Here is a 25,990-nt window from a genome sequence, read left to right on the forward strand (position 1 = left end):
AATATTTTCCACTTTTCAAAAGTGGAAAACATTTTCCCCTAATTTAGAAGACTTTTTCATTTTATAAAAATTATTTTTCCTAAGAAATTCATTTTTGTGAAACAAACGCCGGAAAATTCGAAAAACGTTTTTTCAGAAGTTATTTTCCGTGAAATAAACGCAGCCTTATAAAACATTTTTTTCTCGAAGGTGGCAAAATCATTTCGTATCAACATACGCATAGGTTGTCCCCTGTTGATGTTGGATAGGATCGCATGTTGTTCGGTTGATAGCTGTAGAATTACTCGATCACACGTCTAACTGAGCCAAATGGATGGCTCCGTGAGGAATCAAAGATGAACTTTGCCATTTTTTGGGGACAAATCCATCATGTGCGGAAGCAATTGCGACAAGTTGCCATCAGAAATCGCATAGGCATGAATCTTCCTGGAATATGCGGGAGAATTCACGAGGGCAAGTTGCTCTGCCATGCAAGAGACAAAACAAGACCGATCATTTCGTGAGGAAGAGAATCGAAAAAGTAAGGAGAAAGATGTCTAGGCAGGCAAGCACAGGACCCACTACTACCTAATCGATTGCTCCATTGAATTACCGATTCGAGGTTAGGATTGTAACGCTTATGAACGATCCTGATCAAATGTAGGAGCCCTGGTACTTTGAATTGGCAGACGATTATGCATCGAAAGGAGTAAGAACTTAACAGTGGGTTCCAAAATTGATGAAATGAATCAAATTAATGATACCACGAATCTATCCGAAAGAACAAGAGCCGGTGTTTAATTTGCCAAACAGAAATAATCAACTGCAATGACCAGATATAAATCGCTTGGAGATGAGTGGAAATAATTTGCAAGGGAATTAAATTATTTTTCGAATGTTTGAGCGTGTCTAGTGCTCTTCAGATGCGCTCCTTCTATTGTACATGGGTGATTGACCTGTCTCAATCATCATTCCCACTTATCAAATCTACATTTCAAACCCATATTTGATGGTGTAATAGTTCCTTCCTTAGGAGGTCGATTACATTAATAGTGCTCTATAGATGTGCTCCTTTTATCATACTCGGGCGATGACCACTTGACTTCAATTATAAATCGATACCTTTGATAATTGTTGCCACCTAAGAGTGTTAGTGTATCCTTGCAGCTGATTTGATTTTAGCCAAACTGTGTGAGTTGACATCAGTGCTTCTTAATTCGACTGAGATTGAATTGATTGACATTGACTTGCTATTATTATGATGGAAGAAAACTATTACTGGCATGTTAACTTAGTTCTATTGGTTTTTCACGGTCAATGCTAGTGTTGATCGTCTAATATATTCACAGTCAATACCATATCTTAAGTGTTGGCCAATATATTGTTTACTCTTGTTGACACCAACATGTTTTATTAATTAGTCGATCCTCATAGCCAACGTGACTTCGTATAGTCGATGATTCTGCTTTATTACTACGGCCCAATATAAGGAATTTCTTATTCCCTCAAGGGTTTAGCACTTTCTCATCAATAATTGCCCAAAGTTATATCATACTCAAAACCATTGTTTGTGTTCATTTGATGGCATCAATTCGCATTAACCATAACTCTTTGACATCATAATTTGCTTTTTAAGGGTGCCAACAAATTTCTTTTTATTTGTGGGCAGACTTTTGATTGTTGATCCCCATAAGTTGAAGTGACTTTCAAGAAGTTATTGCATGATCTGTTAACAATTTAGACTAATATCATCTTAACCATTAACCTAATGGATTCCACCATGAGAATCACACCATCAGTATGATGAATTTTATTTATATAATTAATAAATCATATTATATTTTCAGGACATTAAGAAAAGAGAAATGTTAAAATATATTATGAAATTATATAAAATCATTGTCGACTATTTTAAAAAACTTAAACTTTAACATAAAGGCTTAATTTAATATTTAATTATTTAACATGTTCCCTTAGATGCTTATTAAATCTTATTAAATGTGCTTTGAAATTTTTAAAATTTATTAGATGAAATAAACTTTTATAATATCTTGAAAAGTGTTTACTGTCATGTTTAGTTTACTTAATTAAGTTCCAAATAATTCCTCCAAGAGGGTGCGTCTTTCCCCAAAGAAGGCCCAAACTCCCGACTCCAATCCATGCTTTCTGCCAAGTTGTTTGATAAAACTATGGACTGTCAAAAGCCATTTTGTAAAATTTACATTTATAAATGCTATTTTCTTTTTTAATGATAGACCGTTGGAGAGACATTTCCCCCGATGTCATCACTTTCGGCAACTCATTATCAATGTTTCCATTGTTTTTATCTATTCTGACAAGATATGGTGAGATGTTCTATCCATGGATGCTAGTCACATTCATAGGTAGGATAATTCAATATTGCTCCGAAAATGCAACTTTCCAATGAACCTCTACCCCTCCATTCCTCCAAAGGCTTTTCAACCCTCTTGCAAATGCAATTGCATCTCCCCAAAGTGCTAAAAAAATTGAACAAAACACCTTCGCTTTTGCCTAATCCCCTTTAGAGCCCCAAAGCCCCTTCTACATGCTGAACCAAACAGGCCTCAATCCGTCTAAAATGCAGACATAAGAGTCTCCCACGAGTTAATCCATCCATCTTTCCTCCTGTCGTCGTCATCTGGTCTATCTCCCTCTATGTCATCAAAGCCTGGCCATCTCCCTCTCTTATAGTCTTACTCTCCTTCGTGTGGCCGCGTTACAAAAAGCTTCTCTCGCCATTTTGGGCATGCCCGCTTCATTTTCTCTCTCTAGAATCATTTGACGACCCTCTCTCTCTCTCTCTCTCTCTCTCTCTCGATGTAGAGAGACCATGGCCACTTCCAATTCGAGACCGTGGATTTGCACGCGCAGCCACCACGAAGAGCACTGTCCGGCCAATCGGAGGCGGAGCTGCCAACAGACTCACCACCGCTCGGGCGGCGAATTATCTGGAGGGAAAGCGAGGCTGTTGAAGATCCCCGGTGGGGTTGGGCTGAGAGTTGGGGGGAGGAAGAAGGGGGCGGCGGCGGCGGCGGCACAGTGTGGGTGCCGGCGGGACGACAGCGGGGGCAATTGGTACAGATATAGAAGAACTACGGAGGAACAGAGGGGGTTCGTGGACGACATCCGGGAGGCGCAGCCTTACATTCACGCCCACAGAGGGAGGACCTTCATCGTCGTCCTCTCCGGCGAGATCGTCGCCGGGCCTTGCTTGGACTCCATCCTCAAGGTCAGTTCTCATCTGCCGCCTCTCTCAAAAGCAACATCTTCGAAGACCATTTCCAACGGATGAGTAAAATGATTGTTCTAAATGATGATCAAAGTTACACAGAAAGAAATATTTAGAAATTAAAACAAAATGATTTTAATCCTCCATTATTAAATTTTCTTTTTCTTTATATAATTTTATCGCAAGAGATTGGAATTCCTTGTTGCTCTCAAGTATATGCCTTTGTTACGACCAAAAAAAAGGTATATGCCTTTGTGATCAATATGAGGACAACTGCTGTTTGGCATTTAGTAAATTTTCAGAGCTTTAAAAAAATATTATCATAAATAAACAAAGCCTAGAATAACTTAATATATCAGTGAAGAATTATTGACAGCAAGTAAGTTATAAGTTTTATGTAGTTTATAATTTACAAGTGATCACTCTTTTGCAGACATGTCCTATTACACTTTGTATAATAATTTTAGATTTTCCAATGAGAAAAATGCATTTGACCACAAGTAAATTAGTTTTCTAAGTTTATCATGTCCACAGGGTGATATTTTGGTGACCTTAGGGAAATAAGTGCCGATTTCATAGATTTTTCTAACGCGTGCATTTGTATATTATAGATACAGTAGGTGCACTTTAATTAATTTACCAAATCTATATATTAAATGATGAACATTTACATAGTACACATGTTGCACGTGCCCCCCCTCCATGTTCAGAAACACATATTTTTTTTTATTGACTAAAAAATTTAATAAAAAGACCAAACTACCCCTACTAATCTCCCCATTACCCCGCAAACCCCAAAATCCTCCCAACCATAAACCCTAGCCGCCAACCCCCCCGGGGCGAAAAGAACCAAAACCCACCACGACCATCGGCAGTCGCCGACCGTCGCCCCTCCACCTTCAACCAACGTATCTCCCACCACTGTCAATGCTGTCCTGCCTCTACATCCGATCGTCGACATCCCTCTCTCGTGCTCTCTCTCTCTCTTTCTACACTTGCAAAGGATATGTGCAGGACGGCCATGGACAACCTCGTGCGACGCAAGAGCCCAGTTGAAGGTGGAGGTCGTGAGCCGCATGGGCTGGCCATAACGGACCACCTCAATCAAGGTCGTCCATGGTCAATTCTAGGTTGGCCCCGCCATGGGGCACAACCTGGACTGAGGTGGTCTATGATGGGGGAGATGGACAGAGGAAAAAAGCACGGTAGAAAGCGAGGCGAGGCGAGGCGAGGGAGGGCGGGCCCCGGTGGGCAAGCGGTGGAGAGTAGTGACAAGTAGAGGTTACAAAAAAAAATTTCATGAGTCTAATAAACCAAAGATCATTTAATGATGGATATTAGTAGGGCTGAGCATGATCTGGACTAGTTCGGATTGGGCCGGTCCAGCACCTAATTCGGGAACCAACCACACAGTAATAGTCTCCAATTTTTTTGATCGAAAATCAATCCCATTGAGTTTGAGACCGAGAACTAAACCAACCCTATGAATTCAGTTCAATTGCAAGGTCAACTTGAGACTAACAAACTATTTTTTTGTTTCATTTCAATATTCTCTGAAAGGACAAAAATACCATTTCAAATTACATATCTATTAACAACGTGACGTTGAGTAACCAAATTATGAATACTAGTAAAAGCGAACTCGTGAAATATAATAAAACCATAAGAAATTCAAAATATTTAATATAAATCATGAATTAAACAACTTCGCATCTTGTTTATTCTTAAATGACCGCTTCAACTTATGCAAATATTAGATACCCAGCACAAATCGAGAAGTCACGTGAGCTTGAAGCTCTCAGATCAAGTGCAAATCGTGAAGTTGAAAAATAAAAATCTGACACAAATCGAGAACTTACCCAAGCTTGAAGCTCTAAAATCAAGTACAAACTAAGAACTCACCAGCTGAGTTATGTTCGTGGGCAAGGGCAAAGAAGTGACAAGCTGCGTTTGTAAGGTGGGCCAAGAGATGTAAGCAATTTCACTAACTCAGTTGTGCTTGTAAAGCAAGCAAGGAGATGCTAAAGGTGAGTGAATAGAGATAAGTGGAAAGACGAGCAAGGCAAGCGAAGAGAGGCAAGCAACGAGCGAGACGCGAGAGGCGAGTGAGGCGAGCAAAGAGGGTTTCTATATATATTTGTTTAAATTAGTGTTGGGTTTCTTTCTAATTCTACATTCAACTTTTTAATTTACAAGGCCAACTGAACTACCTGAGAAAGAAAAAAAGAGAACGGAGAAGGATGCGTTATGTTTTAGAACATACAAAAGTATAAAATATAATATATAAGATACATAATAAATAATATATCTAATATATATTTATATAATATATAATATATAATATAGATAGAGTTGGTCTGAGTAAACTCCCAAGATTGAGGACCAGCCTACATCATGGTCCCGTTTGGTTCAACTTTCCCAAAGGGCTTTGGGTCTCTTGGGAAAAAATTTAGGTGTTTGGTTTAATATTTGCAACTCCCTTGACCAAATGCTCCCCTTTGAAATGCTAAAAAAAGCGGGTGGGGACTTGCTTTGGACTTTCAACATTTTGAGATGCAACTCCACCTCTACTATTCATTTGTTGACTTTTTTTTTTTTTTACCGAGCATCTTCTCCATACCCCAATTGCTAGGTGCCGGATCCGGATCGGCGGCGAGCGATGCCCGAGGTCTAGGGAACCTAGATTTGGCCGCCAGCGAGGCTACTTGAGGTCGTGCGACCTCAAGCGATGTCGTCTGGGCCTTGCCGGCGGCTAGATTTGGGTCCGCACAACCTAGGCAGGCGTCGCCTGGGTTGCACGACCTCAGGTGACCTAGGCGACACCTGCCAGGTCGCAAGCCCATATCTAGTTGTCGGTGAGGCCTAGGCGGTGTCGCTTGAGGTCATGCGACCTCAGGCAGCCAGATCTGGTCGCCAGTGGTTGGCCGTCGTTGATCAGCGATGGAGTTTCATCAGATTTTATTTTTATTTTTTAATAAAATAATAAAATCCCTTTGCAAATGTTGGGTTTATCAAACGGTATTTACACCAAAGCCACTTTCAAATGCCTAATTTGTCAAACATTCAAGCATTCCCGAAAACCCCTTTGGAGTAAAGATATTTGCATTTGCCAAAAAACATTTGCTCAAAGCCAAACCAAACGGGCCCTATATAGGTTTAGAGGTCTCAAGACCAAGAATCGACCTAGTTAGGAAATGAATCAAGATCGACTAAGTTGGACCGATCTAGAGTCAAACCTTCACCGATGCCAACCTCTAGATTTTAGTAGGTTTAGAAGAAACCCAATTTCAACACATTTTATTCAAGATTAATGTTAAGAGCATTTTGCTCCAACACTCTCTAAAATGATTAAATAGAAAACCAGCTTTATTAATTTCTCCGATAACACGGAGGATTGAGACATACATACAAATGGGGGATATCAAATATAAATCACACTGCTTTTTTAAAACTATAGAAATTAAAAAAAAAAATAAAGGCAGAGGAGGAATGCTGTAAAAAAAAGTTCCCTGTATATAAAGCTACAGTAATTGTGGTCTTGATTTTTAACTCGTTATTCGTAAATTTTTGGGCCTATCCGGCTCTACTTGTACACCATGACAACTTTTGGTTTTCTTTCTATGTGTTAAAGTCACCTTGCGACTATTCTTTCTTTTACCTTAAAATTTATTACGAAAGTACAAATAATTTCTAAAAAAAAAAACACAATAAAATTTTTAAAACTTGTCGCGAAAGTATAATTGAGTCTTACAATTTTCAAAATGTGCGATCAAGTCCTAAAACTTGTGAAATTGATTCAATCAAGTTTTTAATTAATTTTGTCTAACTTGACAAACAAGAAAATACTTATAAACTTTAAAACTTGATTGCACTAACTTGAGTCAAGAGCATATAGGCACTCACTAGTGGTCACAAAGAGTCACCTGCCAATGCCCACCATCACCAACCCTTTCCAATGATGGTGGGCGGCGTGGCAGCAACAGTGACAAGGATCCCTGCTTTGCCTTATTCACTTTTTCTTTTTTTAATATATTTTTAATTTAATTTAAATAATATTTAGATTTAAAAAATTATGTTTGGACCAAATGACATTGTCTTAGCCATGTTGGCACTATGCATGAGAGAGAAAATAATTAAAAAAAGAAAGAAAGTAACATCGATATTTTTTGTTAGCCAAATTAGACAGAGTTAACGTAAGAATTTGATTGCACCAATTTGACAAATTTTAATATTTGATTACACTATTTTGTAAAATTTAGAATTCAATTACACTTTCATAATAAGTTTTAGGATTTGCAATGCATTTTTCCAAAAGAAAAGGAGTCATTGTGTATTGCTAATCAAACCCATTTCATGAAAAAAGTTATTTCATATATCATTTTTTCTACAATAGGTAAATAAAGGGAAATTACTTCTAGTAAATTAAATTACGCTCACTGTAGTACCAATATATGAAACATTTTTTTGTGTAATTAAAACTCTCAAATTTATGAATACCCAAACATATCTTCTGTCATATTTCCCTCCAAGATGGCCATTAAAAATCTCATGCGACAGCTTGCATGGACAATGGTAGGTAAGTGAAATTGACTTGAATTTGATCGAGCTTAGGACATAGCACCAAAAAGTCTAAACTTTGCTTAATCTAACACTAATGTCCAAACAATTTTTCATGTCTCAAGTACACAGACTTGTATCCAGTGATCAATAATTACATTTCATCATAGTTCTGTTCAAGGTGACCACTAAAAAATCAAAATGGGCGACTTGCGTGGATAATAGCATTCAAATGACCACATGTGGAGATATTTTTGGATCATTAGTATCATTTTAGAATTACGAAGACATAATAATAATAATAAAAAAGACTCATCCGTGGGCAGTGTAGTTGGTTGAGATCTTTCCTCCAGCGAAGGAGGTCAGCGACTAAAGCGGGGCTCTAGCAGTGGGTTGCTGGGTCAATTTCCCTCAAGGAATAATCGCTATTGGGCCTCCACCTCGAAGGCCCGTGAGACCCCAAATCGGCATAAGCCGACAAGGATAGGCTCCGGCGGATCCTCGGTCACCAAAAAGAAAAAAAGAAAAAAGAAAAGGGTTTTGGAAATATTAAGATTGCACTAGACTTAATTTTTGAGTTTTGGGTGGGATTTTCCCGTTAACAAAATGCAGCCGCCCTTCTTCTCATATTTTGGTTGGGTCAATTAATGTGGCTAGGGCCGCGTTTGATAACGATTCTGTTTTCGGGAATAGATTCTGATAAAAATGATTCTTTTTTATTCTATTCCTAAGAACATATTCTAAACATTTTAAGTCGCTTGGTAATTGTCCAAAATTTCTGATTCTGGAATAGAATTGCGTTTGATACCATGTTCATTGATTACGTTTCAAATCAATTTTTTTTTTTTAATTTTTAAAATAAAATTTTTACATTTTTTTTTCATTTTCTCCTATTCTTCTTCTTCTTCTTCTTCTTCTTCTTCTTCTTCTTGTGGTAGTTCTTTGGACCGGCGACCGGTTAGACGAGGGCCGACGACCTCACCGGAGCGTCACGGCCCTCGTCGGTCGAGCCTCGCCGATGGCTACGCGAGCCTCGTCGGGGCTCCTCGCCGGTGGTGGACGATAGTTGCGGGGTGGCGAAAGGGAAGAAGAAGAAAAGTTGGTTTTGATTTTTAAATTTGTTCCTGGAACAATAATCAATTTTTTTTTTTTTTTTGGTGACCTGAAAATCACCGTACAGCCAGCAGTCAACGATGTAAACTCAAAACGGTGTTAGCGCAGAATCTACCATCATGACACCACACTTAAGACCACTAGCAACCACGCTGGGATTCGAACTTCTCCCATTTTGTGAGAAAGAGAAAGCTTGAGCCAATGTGGCCACCACATGGGATGGTAGAATGAACTCTTTTTTTATTCTTAATTCTACTCTAAATTTGTTCTTGAGAATAAATTTTTCTTCGAAAATAAAATTTTACCAAACGCGATTTTATTCCGATCTCGAAAATAAAAAATTAGAATCCGGCACTTTTTGCCATCTGTTTGGCACGTTGCCAAACAGCCCCTAGTTTTCCTCTTCAGCCCATTCGCGCCGCCACGTACTCCGAAGGAGTACTACTCAATTCTCTCTCTCCCTCCCTCCCTCTTACGCCTCCTTCTCCAACGTGCCTGAAGAATCTTCAGTGAAGATCCCTTGGCAGCTTCAAGTGCTCCTGATTATGGCCTGTTCCTCTTCTTTCCGCGTAATCCCTCCGCACAACAGGCTCCTCTGTTCGCGTTCCAATCGCGGCAACCTCCCCTCCTCCTCCTCCTCCTCCTCCTCGCGCGGCCGCGTCGATCCCACGGCGAAGGCACGGCTCTCGAGCCCCCCCTCGCCTCTGGCGGCGGCGGAGGACGGGGCGCTCGGGGTTAAGGCCGCGAGGGGCCTCGGGTTCAGGCGCCACGCCTTCGGCGATCCGGAGGAGAGCGGGGGCGACGAGGGGCGGCGGCGGCGGCGGCGGCTCGGAGAAGAACGAGCAGTTCGTGCGCTGGTTTCACGAGGCGTGGCCATATTTCAGAGCTCATAGGGGCGGCACTTTCGTCGTCGTCGTCTCCGGCGGAATTGTCGCTAGTCGGCACTTGGATCCGGTTCTCAAGGCACGCGTCGGTTTTTCCTCGCTTCTTCTGTTTCGTTTCTGATTTTTGGTTTGGCTGCATGTTAATGCTGTAAGGAAGAATTTTACCCAAAAAAAGAAAAAATGCTGTAAGGAAGAACAAAAGCGCGGACCCGTTCTGTTGTGGAATGCTCCAAGTGATTAAATTCGCGTTCTCAGGCTTCGATGGATTAATTTTCTTGGAATCACAATAAAACTGCGGTTGCACGATTTTACCTGCTGAATTTGGATGCATATTGCATAATATCTCTATGGGGTTTGGGTGCTTGATTGTTGGCTTTTGGTAATTACAACTACATACAATTCTTTGTGCAGGATATTGCGCTCCTTCATGGCTTGGGGATTAGGTTTGTTCTTGTTCCAGGGACACACGTGCAGATTGATAAACTCCTGAAGGAAAGAGGTTAGTGAAATGTGTGTGCTGTGAGTCTTCAAAATTCTCCTTCAAAATTCATCCTTTTATGCGCTTGGTATGCTGCAGTGTGATTTCCTTTCTGTTGACTATATTAGAAGCATGGTACATGCTATTGTGTCTAGCAATATCAACTGTATCAGACATAGCTGATACATAATCAGAATGGCGTTACGTGTCCACAACTATGGCTTGCACACTGAAAACTTCCCTGTCAACCAAAACTTATACTGACAGTATCTGGGGTGGTATCTGTAATCTTTTCCCCCTTGATTGTGCATCACATGCTTGTGAAGTGATTAGTGCCTGCCTGAGATTATGATGCTCTCTTTAAGGTGGTTCATTCAGCCACCCTATATTGAAATGCATGTGCAGGAATATCAACTTTAAACATATCCTCATCTGTATTGTTTGTTCCGAAAATCAGCCAAAGTTTTACACTTTGAGTATAGTGGAAACATATGCATGTGGATGTAAATTTGTTGGTTGATAGTACAAATGCTTTATTATGAAATTGAGCCCTTTTTTTGTAAAGGGGTTTGAACACCCTTCATGCCTTGTAGCTGACTTACTTTTATTTATCCAAAAAAAGGGCAAAGAAAGAATATGTTCTACTAATGTTTGCATGAGATGCAACTGAGCATTTGTTTTTATTCCTGTTGCACAGGTTGGATCTCAATTTTAGAAGTGGCTAGGTCTTGTTTGTGTGGCCTGCTTTTGTTTCTATAAAATCAATTTTCAACAATGGACCTTTAATTGCTGATACTGAGCATGTCTTCGTAGGACATGAGCCTAAATATGTTGGAAGATACAGAATAACAGACACTAAAGCTCTGGAAGCAGCTATGGAAGCAGCTGGAGGTACTCGTTTAATGATAGAGGCTAAACTATCTCCTGGACCCCCAATTTCTGGTATGCACCGTCATGGGGATAGTAGCCGTTTGCATGAAGTTGGTGTAAGTGTCGCAAGTGGTAATTTTCTTGCAGCCAAGGTAATGGTTTACATGCATACTCTCTTGGTCGATATCTCAAATTAGTTGAACAAACAGTTCACATTTCTCCTGTCATTATTCTGCTTTGGCAGCTATAGTAATGTTGATTATTTTATTTGTAGCGAAGAGGAGTTATTGAAGGTGTTGATTTTGGGGCAACGGGTGAAGTAAAGAAAGTGGATGTTTCTCGCATTCGTGAGAGGCTTGATGGTGGATGTATAGTTGTATTAAGCAACCTGGGCTATTCCAGCTCTGGAGAAGTTCTGAATTGCAAGTATGGATTATTGATTTTGATGCCTATCCCATCTTAAAAGCTTGTTTTGCTTATGCGATCATCTTGCCGTACCCTTTCAGTTGTCTTCAAAATGAAGGTGATGTTTAAGATGTACTGTTGTGGACGTAACTTTCTATTCGAATTTGTTCTGTTTAGATTTTATTTATGGCCTACTACAGATGAGACTTCACAGCTTTGGGTGTCTCCAACACCCATGTGTTTCTTCCTCTGTAAAGTTGATAAACTGATTAAACAGTTATTGCAGGGATGATTTGGAGAATGGAAATGTTAATTTGATAGATTCAAGCATTTAGTCAACTTGTTGAAAGAAAACATGTAGAACTAATTTTTAAACTGATTAGCAACTTATGGGGAAAGTTGGGTCATGTCCTTATCTTCTTCCTGTTTCTCGGTGTAGCAAAGCTAAGGGAGCTTTCTACAGATTGTGTGTGCGTGCTGAATGTTTTATGCATATACTGACTGAACATTCATTGTAATATCTCAAGAATGATGCTTTAGACATAGGATCTCCCTGACTCTCACAAACAAGGAGACTAATGTATAAGGTGCTTAATATGTGGTCCATATCTCTAATAGCTTTATTTTTTAATGTCATTTGATGAACTCCTGTTAAATCTATGCAGCACTTATGAAGTCGCTACAGCTTGTGCTCTAGCTATTGGTGCAGAAAAACTTATCTGTATCATAGATGGTCAAATCCTCGATGAAAATGGACGCCTTATCAGATTTTTAACCCTTGATGAAGCAGACACGTTGATCAGAAAACGAGCTAAGCAAAGTGAAACAGCAGCTAACTATGTGGAAGCTGTCAGTCAAGGTGATGCATTTGGCACCTGTCTTGGAGGCAAGAACTGCAATGGAGCAGCTCCTCCGTATAATGGAAGTAGTTTCACTCCTTCACATAATGGAAAGGGTTTCCTTGAGAAAGGGAATGCTACCTTTCAAAATGGTGTTGGTTTTGACAACGGAAATGGACTTTGGGAAGGTGAACAAGGTTTTGCTATTGGAGGTTTGGAACGTCAAAGTCGGTTCGATTACCTGGCAGAGTTGGTTGTTGCTGCTTTGGTTTGCAGGGTAACTTCTTACTTTTTCTATCTAGTAATTAACTGTTGTAACTAGAAAATCATGTTTGGACATGTCCCATCATATATTTGTGGCACAGTTCTATCACGTTGGTGCCATGCATGACATTATCATGTTTGGGACATGTCCCACCACAGCTTCTGTTGGCAGGTTTTGATCACTTTTTATGTGAGCTCAGTTAAGTTGTCAACTGGGGCTTGCAACCTTGGAGTGGGACTCACTTTGACCCAATGTATATTGGGTGAAGGAGCTGTAGACTAGTTCTGCAGAAAAAAGAGTAGTAATGCAGGAATCTTTGAACTTGTGAATCATGAAGACCAATAAATTTTGTCATCGTAAGTTTGTGTCTAGGCATTTTGCAGTTCATTTGGTTTCCATTCAGTTTTTCCTGGAGAATCGTGTGAAGACTAACAGAACAAATTAGTGGTTGCTGAATGGCTGCTCAAGTATCCACCATATTCTGCCGAACACTGTATGTTATACCATGCGATTTTCTTTTCTGTTTGTTTTGTTACTTAAATTGCAAACACTGAATCCATTATAATCTCTTGGTAAATGCCTATGAACTCAGGAGAAATTGAATCTTTGATCTATTATAGAATGCATTATACTATCATCAGAAATTATAGTTCAGATGGAGGAACAAGACAAAGGTCATCTTGTCGGGTAGTGTGCAACTTAACCATCATTTGCTGCTGCCACATATATTGTCCATTTCTGTTAACATAATGCAGTAGAACTTATTTGATATTATCAGACCAGTGCACTTTCAGCACTTGTCTCAGTGATTAATCTTCAAACCGCCAGGTCCTGGAACTGCTTCTTCCTGCATGCTTATGCTAATGTTTGAAAAAATATAAGCACTGTATCAATAATTTCCTCATTGTTGCTATTGATTCTATTTCCCACTTTTCAATCAGCGTGGAGTTCAGAGGGTTCATTTGGTGGATGGCACCTTAGATGGAGCTTTGCTGCTGGAACTCTTTCAGAGAGATGGAATTGGTACTATGGTGGCTAGGTATGGATTCTCTCCTTCAATAGTTCTTTGTTTCAGTGAGCTCCAGAATTTTGCCACTTATCAGTTTAATAGTAGCTTTGTGAGGAGAGAATTTACTACAAAATATATCGGCTCTGTGAAATCTTGACATGTCATAGTTTTCTAAAATTCTGATCAAGAGATGGGTGAGGCTGCTTTATAGAATGGTTAACCATTGAACTTTTCAAATGGCGTGTGATTTAGGTTATGCAATGACTTGAAAGATGTAAGTGCAACAGTGAATGAGGAAAACTTCCATTGTTGTTTAAAAAAGAGCCGAGAGGTGAAAATAATACAATTCTACACTGAAGTAATTCTGCCAATCTTCTTTCTCCTTGTTTTCTTCCTTGCCTTGGGAAAGAAACTATGGGATCTTTTGGATCCCCAGACTTCAAGTACCAGTGAGGAAACTGGATATCATTACTGGTGTTCTCAAAAACATCAAAACAAATCTCTACAACAGTTCTCTGTGATTGGTGTTTTTGTAATCTCAAAGTTGAACATGTCTGTAGTGGGATTTAGCTTTTCTCTTTGTTATGTAAAAGGTGCTCTCACTGATGGCAAGGAAGGTAAAAGTGTCTCTTCCCCATTGTCGCTCCCCCCCATCCATGCTAGCTTTTGTTGAACTCTTTTTCTTTGCTAACGTTAAGTTTTTGGAGTATACAAAGTGCCATGTCTAAAAACACAACAGCAGAAGGTAGGTGTGAAATTACTGTCCCAATAGTTGATGTATATATGCTGTTCAATAGGTTGAAGCAGTGTTTTACTTCTGCTTGTCATGGCGCTACGATGGAACTATGCTCATACTCTTCATACCTGCATATTTAATTTTCTGGGGTCATGCTTTTTATTCCACCAGCAGTAGGTGAAGGTTAAAATCCCCTTGTCCTCAGCCTTACTAGGGCAAGGGCTTAGGTTGTACCATCAATAAGTTAGTGATGCATAATGGTTGGCCTCTGAGCACATGATCATCCATGCTACTGAGTTATTGACTTGAGTTATTGACTTGACTTTTTGCCCTGGGCATCCCTTGTTTGTAGATCCTGATTGTGACAGTAGTGAAATTACTCAATTGGCATCTGTTTGATCATCAAAAGTTATTTTGTGAATGTTTAGGTGTTCTACTGTCACACATTCTTCATTCCTCCTTTACTATCTTGTTACATGAGAGTGTATCCCTTTATAGCCTTTTAACGGATACCATTGGGATGATAGATCGATGTGGCTGTAATCAATGTAATTGAATGCTTCCCTAATTCTGCTGAAATAGAAAATCACACATTTTCTTGTACCATTGCAAGGAACATGATTTATACTTGACGCCATCTCATTTGTTGCTAATTTTTGTTAATCTATTTTCCAGTGATCTGTATGAGGGTACCAGAATGGCAAGGGAAACAGATCTTTCTGGAATAAGACAGATAATAAAACCTCTGGAAGACTCTGGCACATTGGTTAGGAGGACTGATCAAGAGGTTATGCCTCCTCCCTTTTTGGGCTTCTGGTCGCTGAATCTTGCAATTTTCCTCCATGCTCTCTGTTGAGATTTTTCACTACATGCTTTTTTTGAAGAGAATAAATCTTTTAAGTTATTTACTTTACTATCTGAAGTTGACAGTATATCCTTCTGGCCTTTACATTTTGGATAGCTACTTGAAGCATTGGATTCATTCATTGTGGTAGAGAGAGAGGGTCAGATCATAGCTTGCGCTGCTCTTTTCCCTTTCTTTGAAGAGAAGTGTGGGGAGGTTGCCGCAATTGCAGTTTCTCCTGACTGCCGTGGACAAGGACAGGGAGATAAATTACTTGGTAAGAAGTTGCTTCTGACCATATGGCTCCAGCATTATTTGTTGTTCCATATCTTTGATTGTGATCTGCAAGTTGATTTTAGTTACATGCCCTGGGTGTTAATAACTTAAGAATCTCGATCTAAGAATGCAATCTATTGGGTTGAACTTGCAATGAGATGCCTTCCGAATAAGAGTGTCCTTTTGGGATCTGCTCCTTTTAAGTTCAGTATTTAGTTATTAATTTATCTACAGAAAGAATAATTTTGAGTTAGCAATAATAAAATGGAGCAATCTGGAATATTAATTTTTGCAATCGGCAAAGCAAGTGCAGAACATGAGAATAAATCCATTTTGAAGCCAAAGTTCCAAACATCAGGATGGACTAATGTGAATACCAAGATTAGATACTACACATGTTTCCATATACCAAGATTACATAACTGGGGTTGCTGTATTTCAATCCTTACCCTCATTCTCAAGGATGAAAGGTACAAACAACCATTACTAGTATAAAATTGATACGTGGGAAGAAATTTGTCATTTACAGGTTTTTTTCTCTTAAAAATGCATGTAACCTTCTGAATATCCCCACTTATGCTGAAGTTTGAGACTTTGAAATCCTTTCTATTTTCTATTTTATGAAGTCTGGCATATATGGCTTACAATGATATATTTTTGCATCTTGCTATTACATCTGATGTCCAGCAAAAATAGACTTAAGACAGCGTTATTGCCCTTTCTTTTGCCTGTAGAAAAAGCTGATTGTGTTCAACTTCATTATTGAAATTCAATTGCATAAAAATAAAGTGCTACTAGTTTTTTGGTGATTCTTTGTTGCTCCATTTAATTTATTGCTGCATCAACTGATTATGGTTCGTCATTTGCAGATTATATTGAAAAGAAAGCATCCTCTCTTGGGTTGGAGAGGCTTTTCTTGCTCACAACCCGTACTGCAGATTGGTATATGTCCTAATCCTGGTTCTCATAAACATGAATATGTTTACCTCTTGCAGCGGAAACACTTGTGCACATTGGTCAACCACAGTTGCCAGCCAATGTGCGCTTTGACTATTCATTTAATTGCAACTGCTTGTCCTTGTCAATGCGTAGGTTTGTGAGGCGTGGCTTCTCGCAATGCTCCATTGATCAGATACCGGAAAAGAGAAGGAAAAGGATCAATCTGTCTCGCAACTCTAAGTACTACATGAAGAAGCTGTCGCCCAACACGAGCGGAATTACAGTTCTTAAATGAATATTGTCTTGCTGGAGGTCTACTGTAGTAATAGGATGAAGATGCTCAGCCGGTATGTAGCCTTTCAAATCGCTGTGTTTCCCCCATTAGCAAAATGTTTTAGCTGAGGCAAAACCGGAGTCCTTATATCCTCCCGTAGCTATTTTTCTCCACTTGTAATGGAGCTTATTAGGCAGTAAATGTAATTAGCAATTGCACAACTTAATCGTTAATTAATTAAATTTTATTCATTATAATTTCACTTTGAATTCGGGTCTGCTGATCACTACTAGTGGTTAACTTGTGCATTCAGCACTATGATGAAAGCAATTTATCCACCACGTTTTCTCTTGACGAAGTTCATTTGCATTGGAATAGTAATTTGAATTACTGGAAAGGTAAAAACAGAAAAGATATTGAAGAATTCGTAAGTGATTATTGCCTTTTAAATATATTCCAGTACTTAGCAAACTCATCGAACTGATCCGATTCAACCGCATACAATTATATGTTAAAACATAGAACGATACAGGAAGCTGGTCCATTTCAGCTTAAACAGGAAAGCTGAATGCAAATCTATTATCAATTAGATCTACTTCAAGCAAGCTTTCGTAATTTTTAGTGGGATTATGCTTAAGATTGTTCAACCTTGTTAATATTGGGGCTACATTGACTATGTGACCATGTCACCGTTGTGCATTGTGGCTCATTGGTGGATAAGTTAAAATGCACTTCATGAGATTGCAAAATTTGAGCTATGGCTGTCAAAACGAGTCTGATCCATTCTTTAAGCCATATTTGATGGGTTGAACAGTTATATATGTTAGTTATATTTAGTAAACGAGTCATAAATGAATTTAAATTATTATTTTTGTTGATAAATGAACTTAGAATGATAAAACCCAAGATAATATGGGTGTTAAATGGTTTCATGACTTATTTAGACCCAATTCACCTATATAATTCTTTTTTACTCTCTTACTATTACTCGATCTTGCACTCGCTCATTCTGCACTCTCACCTCATTCTAGTTGAGTTTTCTCATATTGAGTAAAATATGAAATTTTTTAGCAATATAAATCAGATATGAGTCAAATCGGGTATATGTCATTGGATTTGCATTAAATAAAAATTGGTCAAAATGAATTAAATTGGTCAATTTGGTTAAATCTTTTTCAACCCGATCCACCTATTTAATAGGTCCAGATATTAATGAACCTTGGGTCAATTTATGTCTTGGACATCCGCTACCCTTATATGAGCAAGCTTCCTAACTTTTGATGGTACGAGCTCGTATGCCTACTAGTGAAACAAGTGGTTAGGGCTCCTTTTTTTTTTTGGTCACTAAGGGCGTTTGGCAATGATTACGTTCACGGGCCGATTTTGACTAGAAATGATTATTTTGATTCTCCCTGTTAACCGATTCCGAGTAAAAAAGCGCGTTTGTAACTGTTTAAAATTTTTGATTACGGAATAGAATTGCGTTTGGTACCGTATTAATTGATTCTGTTCCAAATTAATTTCTTTTGATTTTTAAATAAATTTTAAATAATTTCTTTACTTTTTTACTTTTTCTTTTCTTTTTCCTCTTTTTCTTTTTTTTCTTTTTTTTTTTCTTTTTTTTCCCTTTTTTTCTATTCTTCTTCTTCTTCTTCTTCTTCTTCTTCTTCTTCATTTCATTTGGCCGTCAGGACGGACGACCGCCGACGAGGGCCGGCGACGCTCATCGGAGCGTCGCCGACCCTCGGCGAGGTCGGCCTTCGTCGGCCGAGCCTCGCCGGCAGCTGAGCGAGGCTCGCCCAGCCCCGCCGAGCCTCGCCTAAGGAGGCTCGCTTGGCCACGGCGAGGCTCGCCCGGCCCCGCGCCGGTGGCCAAGCCGGCCTCGCGAGGCCGGGCGAGGCGGCCCGGCCACCGGCGAGGCTCGGCCTCCCCAGTCTGGCGAGGCCCGGCCTCGCCGTGGCCCCGGGCTTGCCTCCCGGCGAGCTCGCCGGACCTCGCCCGGCCTCGGCGAGCCTCCGGCGACCTCGCGGACCGGCGACCAGCGGCGAACCGGCGACCGGCGGGTGGCGGCAGCGGTGGCGGACGGCGCCGGGCGATGGCGGATGGTAACCAAGGGTTTTATGTTTTGATTCTTTTTCTGATTCTCGGATGTAGAATCAAATTTTTTTATTCTCAAATCTTGTCCAAAATCGTTCCCGGGAACAAAAAAAAAATTTACCAAACGCGATTCTCGTCCCAAAGCGATTCTGGGAACAAAAAATCGAGAATCCGCACTGTTTGGCACGTTGCCAAACAGCCCTAAGTAATCATGGCTTAAATCGAATATTTTGTTGTAAGGATGAGCGATATAGGTTCTATGTGAAACTTGAAATCTACCGGCTAAAACTAATCCCCTATTTGTTGTTGAGTCAATTAGAAGTTCTATCCAAGTTTCACTTGTATTATCAATTGAACATCATCAATGAATCATCACATTTAACGACCATCATTTACTGTTACAATCTACCGACCTTAACTTATATTTAGACACGCAAAGAATATGAGATATTAACAAAGTAGAAGTCTCACTCATAAAATGAAGACTCAAACTAGTGATTTCAAATTATACACTTATCATTGAATAACATAAAATACGTAGGATAACATGAAAACATAAATAAATAAAAATACAAAAACTTGTTTTAGATTTTAGGTTCTAGCAAACTAGAATTCGGAATCTATCCGTCAAAATAGATTCACCAACTTTTGGAACATGAACCCTACCTCACATATTTTTGAAACTTGGAACTGGACGTTCCGATTCTTCATTTCCAAGTTCTATCCTAAAACCATGCTCATCTATATTTTGTAACAATTGTGGGATCCTTATGGTAAGGTCTAAATGAGGTACTAGTGTATTCTATCGTGTGCTTACATTTTTAATTTTTCAAAGAAATTAAAGTAATAATATTAACAGAAAAAAATAAAGCTGCATTAAAAATGAGAAAAATAGGCAAATAGAATTGAAGTAGAGAGAGAGAGAGAGAAATATGATGGATACCCTCTTTTTATATGGTCGACACAAGGTCAACCTATCAGTTTTAAAGTCGCTTTTGGATATTGTGGCTCGCGATAAATGGGTACTGGGTGACGAGGCTTCAGACGGTAGGATTCAGTTGAATTCACAGGCAAATTCTGACAATTACTTGGATTTGATAACTAACAAGTTGACGCTGACATGATGGAAGATTCCATAAGATGTCCACTTCATTCAGTGACAGAGGCAGAGATTTACTAGGGTGAGATCTCGAACAATGTTGACTTATGTAAGTCATTGAAAAAGTAAAACGATGGACAAATTCACCAAAGTAAAATATTCAATCAAAATATATTAAAACATGCCAATGGGAATATTGTACATGACATTATAAAAAACGTAATCCTCGAAACAACTAAATTTTCTCTAGTATGAAGTTTGAATACTTCGCTTAAATTTAGATATCCTGAGTTTTGGTCTATCTTCTTTTACAGGGTAGAAATCATCTATTATCTAGTAAGTATGAGCAATCTCTTCCCCAAATCTCGTCCCAAACTACGGCAATGACGAAGCCACCAACCGTCTGCCTTGACCACCCGAAACCTATCACTCTATCTCTCTTTCTCCTTTCTACAGACTGTTGCCAAAATTGGGGAGGCCGTTAACCACTGTAGGCAGATCGGAGTTTAGCAATGATTGGAACCTGCCATATGATCCAAATTGAAGACAAGCAACCCCAGTCTGGACATTTGTGTCACGGACCTCAATCAAGAGATAGAAACGGGAGAGGAGCAAGGAGGCGATGGCGATTTTGCGACTACTCCGGCAACGTTGGTGGCACTAGGAACGGATTCTCGCAGTAGCAGGTGCTGGCAGGGAGAGGTTAGGGTTTAGAATCAAGCTCTGTGAGTGATCTGAGCTTAAAGTTTCACGGGTACCTTTTCTAAATGAAGTTTCAATTAGTCCTGCTCATGCAAATTTGTTCTAAGAGGCAAAGCGAGTCTAAGAATATAGGAGGCAGAGTTAAACAGGTGAAAATGCAAGAGATCTATACGCAATTTTAATTAACTGGTGTCACAAATCTAAGCTACTCAGGCTATTCAAATAAATTAACCGCGGTTCCATTAACAAGGTCCCAAAAGACATAAAATGTGCCCTCTTTTCCCATTTGTTAATACTGTGATCTCGTGAAAAGTCCACTCCAAATTCACAGCAAAGCCAGAAAATTAAATTTGTGAACAAAAACATAATCTCATCATTGAGATAGTAGGAAGGCAAAAAAGAACCATTCTCTAGCCAATTATTATAACCACTGAGCTATCATCATGGAGCAACAGTACATCCGGTACACGACAAAGAACAATGGAGTTTGAAGTCTGGACAATGTCCCAGACACAACAAAGAAGATGACAGCTTGTGATGGAACCTCTCTTCAATATGAACCAAAGTAGGGGCAAACTGAAAGATCAATGTTTCCTCAGTTTGGCGCCGGGCCCTTCCACTTGAAGTTGTCAGCATAAGCCTTTGGCTGCAGTTACCAAGAAAAGAAATTATTGAAAACCAGCAGCAGAAATTTCCTAGGCCAGGGAAAAATAGGTCACTGTGTTTTTATTTTCTTCTTTTATTGCTCTATCAAATGCATACAGATTTATTCTCGTTATCCATCATGAATGGAAAACACACAATCCAATCTCTTCTTCAGTGCAATCTGCCATCAGAGGCCTAACATGGTTGCCATCCACACCTTTGCAAAACACTAAGGAAGCTAAATGAGGATTACGAAAATTGATCTAAACAATTTTCACGGAACCAAGTCCATGTCTCATGCGCTTAGCCAGATGACACCCTAGAAAATGAGCTATGTACCATAAGGGAAGAGGAAATACTGCACTACAGGAAGCCGATCACATAGCTATCAGTTCTGCAATCTGCCGTAAGCCTACTTGCCGCCACTTCTCTTTATAGTGCTGGACAGCTATATCTTTTAATTGGCAACTAAGGACATCTTAGAAAGTGATTGCACAAATGTTTTGATTTTCACAGAGATAAATATTTATATTTACAACAGTAAAAAGAAAATATTTTCAGAATTCTCTATTAATACGACATTGTGTTTTTTCCAGTCATTTCTTTCAAGATCAGTCAGATGTGATTGACAGCTATGATCATCATCATCATTGTTAATGGCCTCCATCGTACAGGGGGTAGGATTGCCCCCTTTAAAGCAAATTAATTAAAAAATCCCCAAAATCAAAAGATAAATTAAAAGGTAGAAGAATGACAATGAGGAAAGGCCGAAAAAAAAAGTCATAAAGACTGCCCAAGGTCCTGATGATGCACGTTGAAGAGAACAAATGAGAAGGAAAGAAAAAGGTAACTAAAACCTACTGTTCAAAGTTCTGGACTCCAGAGAGTACATGAGCTTTTCTAAAAGAATGTCTGTAAAAGTCTCGCCCTAATGCAATGGAGTATTAGATCCCTGAAAGCTATCAAGACCACTAGTACAATCAATAGCCTGAAAAATACTACCAAGCAACATGACATGGTACCATCAGTCTTTGTTAATAAGAAAAAGACCAGAACAATATGTACAGCCAGAACCACATCTTTTCCCACCAGATTAACATTGTGTTATGCAGGCTCTCACACATGCAACTCCCGTAGAATGACATGATGTGACATGGCCAAGCAAACAGCAGACAGCACACATGAAGGAAGAACTCATACCTTCAATAAAGGGGTGTGAGGCTTCTTAACCTGCAGAAATAATATATGCATGGTCAATTGTGGCTTTTTGGAGATAACAACTGAGATCATGGATGATACATAAACTTTAAGACAAGAGAGTTGATATAGCAAGTCGTCTTAATAATTTGCAAAGGTAGCACATCAACAAGTTGAAGCACACTTAGGTGAATATGGTGTCCATATCCATTTAAATAATCAGCAGGAACAAGGAAATGGACAGATTAATTTTCTCCCATTCTATCTTGTATGATGTTTGCCAATACAAATTGGGATGTGGAGCATCCAAGTGATTTCCACCTGGGTTGGTATTGTACTCCTAATCCTATCAATAGAAAGAACCCTCCCCTTTGACCCAACCAACTCATCCAGCCCTGAAGATACCTAACGTTTATAAAAGAAAGCCTTTTCAACTTATCTGTCTGTATACTTTAAATAAATAAACAAACAAAGCTTTCATCAGTGACCAATTGGCTATTCATCCAACTTGCCATTTTCACGTTTCATTTTGGAACACAAGCTCAAGTTCATTTGGACCTGTGTACACATATATACTAATATGTTTAAAACATTCATGACTAAATCTCTTGCAATCTGAAATTAAGAACTAAAAGACCGCACGAGAAGTAAGTACGTAGAAACAAGCTATTGCAACTAAAATTGGAACAAGATCTTCCTTGTCTTGTATGGGACAGAAGTATTTCTCAAAATTTCAATTTGGAAAAGTGTTGATAAGGCCAAGTTGGCAAAAGTTACAAGATTTCTCCTAATCTTTCAAAGCCTGGAAAATGCCCAAGCACCAAAAAATAAATATAAAGGCCCTTATAGTTCCAGATAATATTCAAATGATATGCAGCTAAAAAATGACTGTCAGTCACAGTTGTCTTACAACTGTAACATGAAATTTCAAGATCATTTAACTCCATTAGTCTACAAGCATAAGTCCCTATAAATACCCCAAATTTAATACCTAGAAAATCTCGGGCAAAGCAATGATTCTCACAAGCATGAATCATAGATGCTTTAGCCAAGTCAACGTTAAACTGGAGAAGTCCACTCGACGCAAAATGCAAGTACTTGGCCCCTGATGATCATGAACTTGATATGGTAAATGAAAACCAGCATGCACAAAACTAACAACGTATATACAAGGTTGTACTCAGATAAGGGAGAAGGAAACAGAGTCTCATTCTACTTTCCCCCTCGTTCAGGCTTCCAACAATAGGAGGCAAAAAAAAAAGACATCCAGAATGCAGAAGGGTCATGCCATTTCAAGGTTGGAGAAGAATCTAATATACAGCCGGCCAATGACTTTCAGGTAACAATGGAGTGACCATACAGCTGCACAAAGGTTCGTACTAAGCCAGCAATGATGTGCATGACCCAAAATCCTAATTGAGGAGAAATGCATAAAAAGTAAGCCGTTATCCTCATTACATGCTTAGACATCTGTAGGAAAACTTATTTTAGCCATAAAAGGGATGCACAAGAACATGCACAAACCCAAACCAATCCAGTCTATATGTATACTTGAGCATAAGGATGAATGCACACTCAACTCTCTTGAGGGGATTACCAGTAAACCAAGCAAACATGTGACCGAAAGCATCTGCAGAACAGGGATACAAGAGAGTAAAGACAAATTCAGTGTTCTACACATACCACGTACTCCCAACCATGTCTCTCAGCAAATGACCTTGCAGCTTCTTCACTATCGAAACCAAATCCAGCATCACCAACATTGGCATATGGGTCCCCAGTGGATGTCCAACCCATCAATGGATTTTCCCACCTGCAGACGTATCCCAATTAAAAACTAAGATAGCATACTCAAGAGATGAGTATTTAGTAGTTGGCTTGGATAATGGTCACAACACAAGAAGGGTGAATTGGGTTCCAAAAGATAATTAACAAGAAATCAAGTATAAGGAAGAGTTGGGATAGAAAATCGCCTAGGAGATTCAAAGTGGTTCGGCCTCAATCTCCAAATTTAAGCCTATAAACATTAGAACATCATCACAAATTAGTTGGTGAGAGTTCTAGTTATCATCATTATTAATTGCAATTTGTAATTTCATAAGGAGAAATCAAAAGTTTTCATGATTACATAAAAAAATATTTATATATATGTGAAAATGTGAGTAGATTGTAAAGCAGCAACCAATCAAAAATCTAACCAAAAACTTTTATGAAAATGCAAATTGATTGGACGTGATGAACTTCTAGGTACCTAATTTGAAGAGAGATACATGCATTCATATTTTGTGTCTCGAGGACATTATACAGGGAGAGAGGAATATACACTCATAATACCAAAAACAAATAATAGAAATTTTAAAGTTCAACGGTTACTGAAGCATCACATGTTTACTCATGATTGATTAAATTAACAGGACACCTTCATGTGTAGATGTGAGTAATAAGCTGAAGCACAGGATGTTCGACAGAGGAAAGATGAGCTATGTTTGCAGTGATCCAAAGATTGGGAAGTAGCCGCATACCCACCGTATGGAAGCACTAAAGTTAAACCCAATTCAGATGCACAACATAAAATAGCCCAAGATTTTCCAAACTGAAGAGACCAACCAGATTGCACTACATACTTTTGTGTTGACAAAAAGTTAATTTTCCACCTCCCCACTTTCCCTGATCCTTGCTGAGTCGCGGTTCTTGCAGGTGAATATATCACAACCTGCAACAGAAGTCGGGGAATATCAAGGAAAGGGAAACTGGAAAGAGAAGAGACGGCTATAACTCCAATGTGATGGCTTTCAATGCCACAAATCCCCATCTTCGCAATACCTATACAACCCACTACTGGTAAAAAATCATGAAAACCGAAGCACAACAAGAAACCCCGAAAACCCCAAACCGAACTGCGACTCTGGTTCCCCAAAATCCGACGTGGAGACGCTCCACAAAGCAGCAACTTGCAGGTACATAAAATCGATAATATCCCGAAGAACCAGATTCGATCGTATTGCAACCGATAATAACCCTAATACTTGCAGCGAGAGCGAAAAGCACTAAACGCAAAGATCTAATTTTGGGGGAAAGGAGTTCGTACCCGCCTCCGAAGGTGATCTTCGGGAATACCGGAGACCATGCCAATCTCGCCGGCTTTGATTTCCACCAGTGCGTCGGCGTCGGCGGAGAAAGGCCGCGACGCCGCCAGCAGCGACGGACGGAGCGCGAGAGCTCGGCTCGAGAAGCGTTGCAGAGACCTCGCCATTTTCAATGTCGACGATGTTCTTCGCCCGTCCGTATTTTATTCCGTTCTTCCAGAGAAATAAAAGTCTCCTTATTTTCAAAGAAAATGATATATAAGTTGATTTTTTTTTTTTTTTAACAGAATATATATAAGCTGATTAGAAAAAAAAGAAAATTCCCGAAGATGTCGTTCATTAAAGTTAAAATAGCTTCCTACAATTGCTTTTCAGTCATTTACTCAATTGCTTTGTGAAAAATTAATAATCCCAAAATTATTGTTCTGGAAGTGATCGCTCATGTT

The 25,990-nt window shown here is 39.3% G+C and overlaps 2 protein-coding genes across 2 annotated transcripts; one reads left to right on the plus strand and one right to left on the minus strand.

The window, feature by feature from the left end:
• Window positions 1–2,573: 2,573 nt before the first annotated feature.
• Window positions 2,574–16,980, plus strand: LOC104418436 (probable amino-acid acetyltransferase NAGS1, chloroplastic). The gene is made up of 10 exons (XM_010029783.3): window positions 2,574–3,229; window positions 10,195–10,282; window positions 11,075–11,283; window positions 11,406–11,557; window positions 12,202–12,652; window positions 13,582–13,679; window positions 15,061–15,172; window positions 15,347–15,506; window positions 16,375–16,447; window positions 16,598–16,980. The coding sequence occupies exons 1-10, from the start codon at window positions 2,831–2,833 to the stop codon at window positions 16,737–16,739; spliced, it is 1,884 nt and encodes a 627-aa protein (XP_010028085.1). The 5' UTR covers window positions 2,574–2,830; the 3' UTR covers window positions 16,740–16,980.
• A 3,895-nt stretch (window positions 16,981–20,875) lies between these two features.
• On the minus strand, window positions 20,876–25,772 carry LOC104418437 (NADH dehydrogenase [ubiquinone] iron-sulfur protein 4, mitochondrial). Its single transcript, XM_010029784.3, has 5 exons — window positions 25,547–25,772; window positions 25,083–25,171; window positions 24,142–24,271; window positions 22,462–22,491; window positions 20,876–21,262 (listed from the first exon to the last, which is right to left on the minus strand). Exons 1-5 carry the CDS (start codon window positions 25,709–25,711, stop codon window positions 21,212–21,214), a joined length of 465 nt encoding a protein of 154 aa, XP_010028086.1. The 5' UTR covers window positions 25,712–25,772; the 3' UTR covers window positions 20,876–21,211.
• Between the last annotated feature and the right edge of the window lie 218 nt (window positions 25,773–25,990).

This window comes from Eucalyptus grandis, chromosome 9 (assembly GCF_016545825.1).
Source record: "Eucalyptus grandis isolate ANBG69807.140 chromosome 9, ASM1654582v1, whole genome shotgun sequence".
In the NCBI taxonomy this organism is placed as follows: domain Eukaryota; kingdom Viridiplantae; phylum Streptophyta; class Magnoliopsida; order Myrtales; family Myrtaceae; genus Eucalyptus; species Eucalyptus grandis.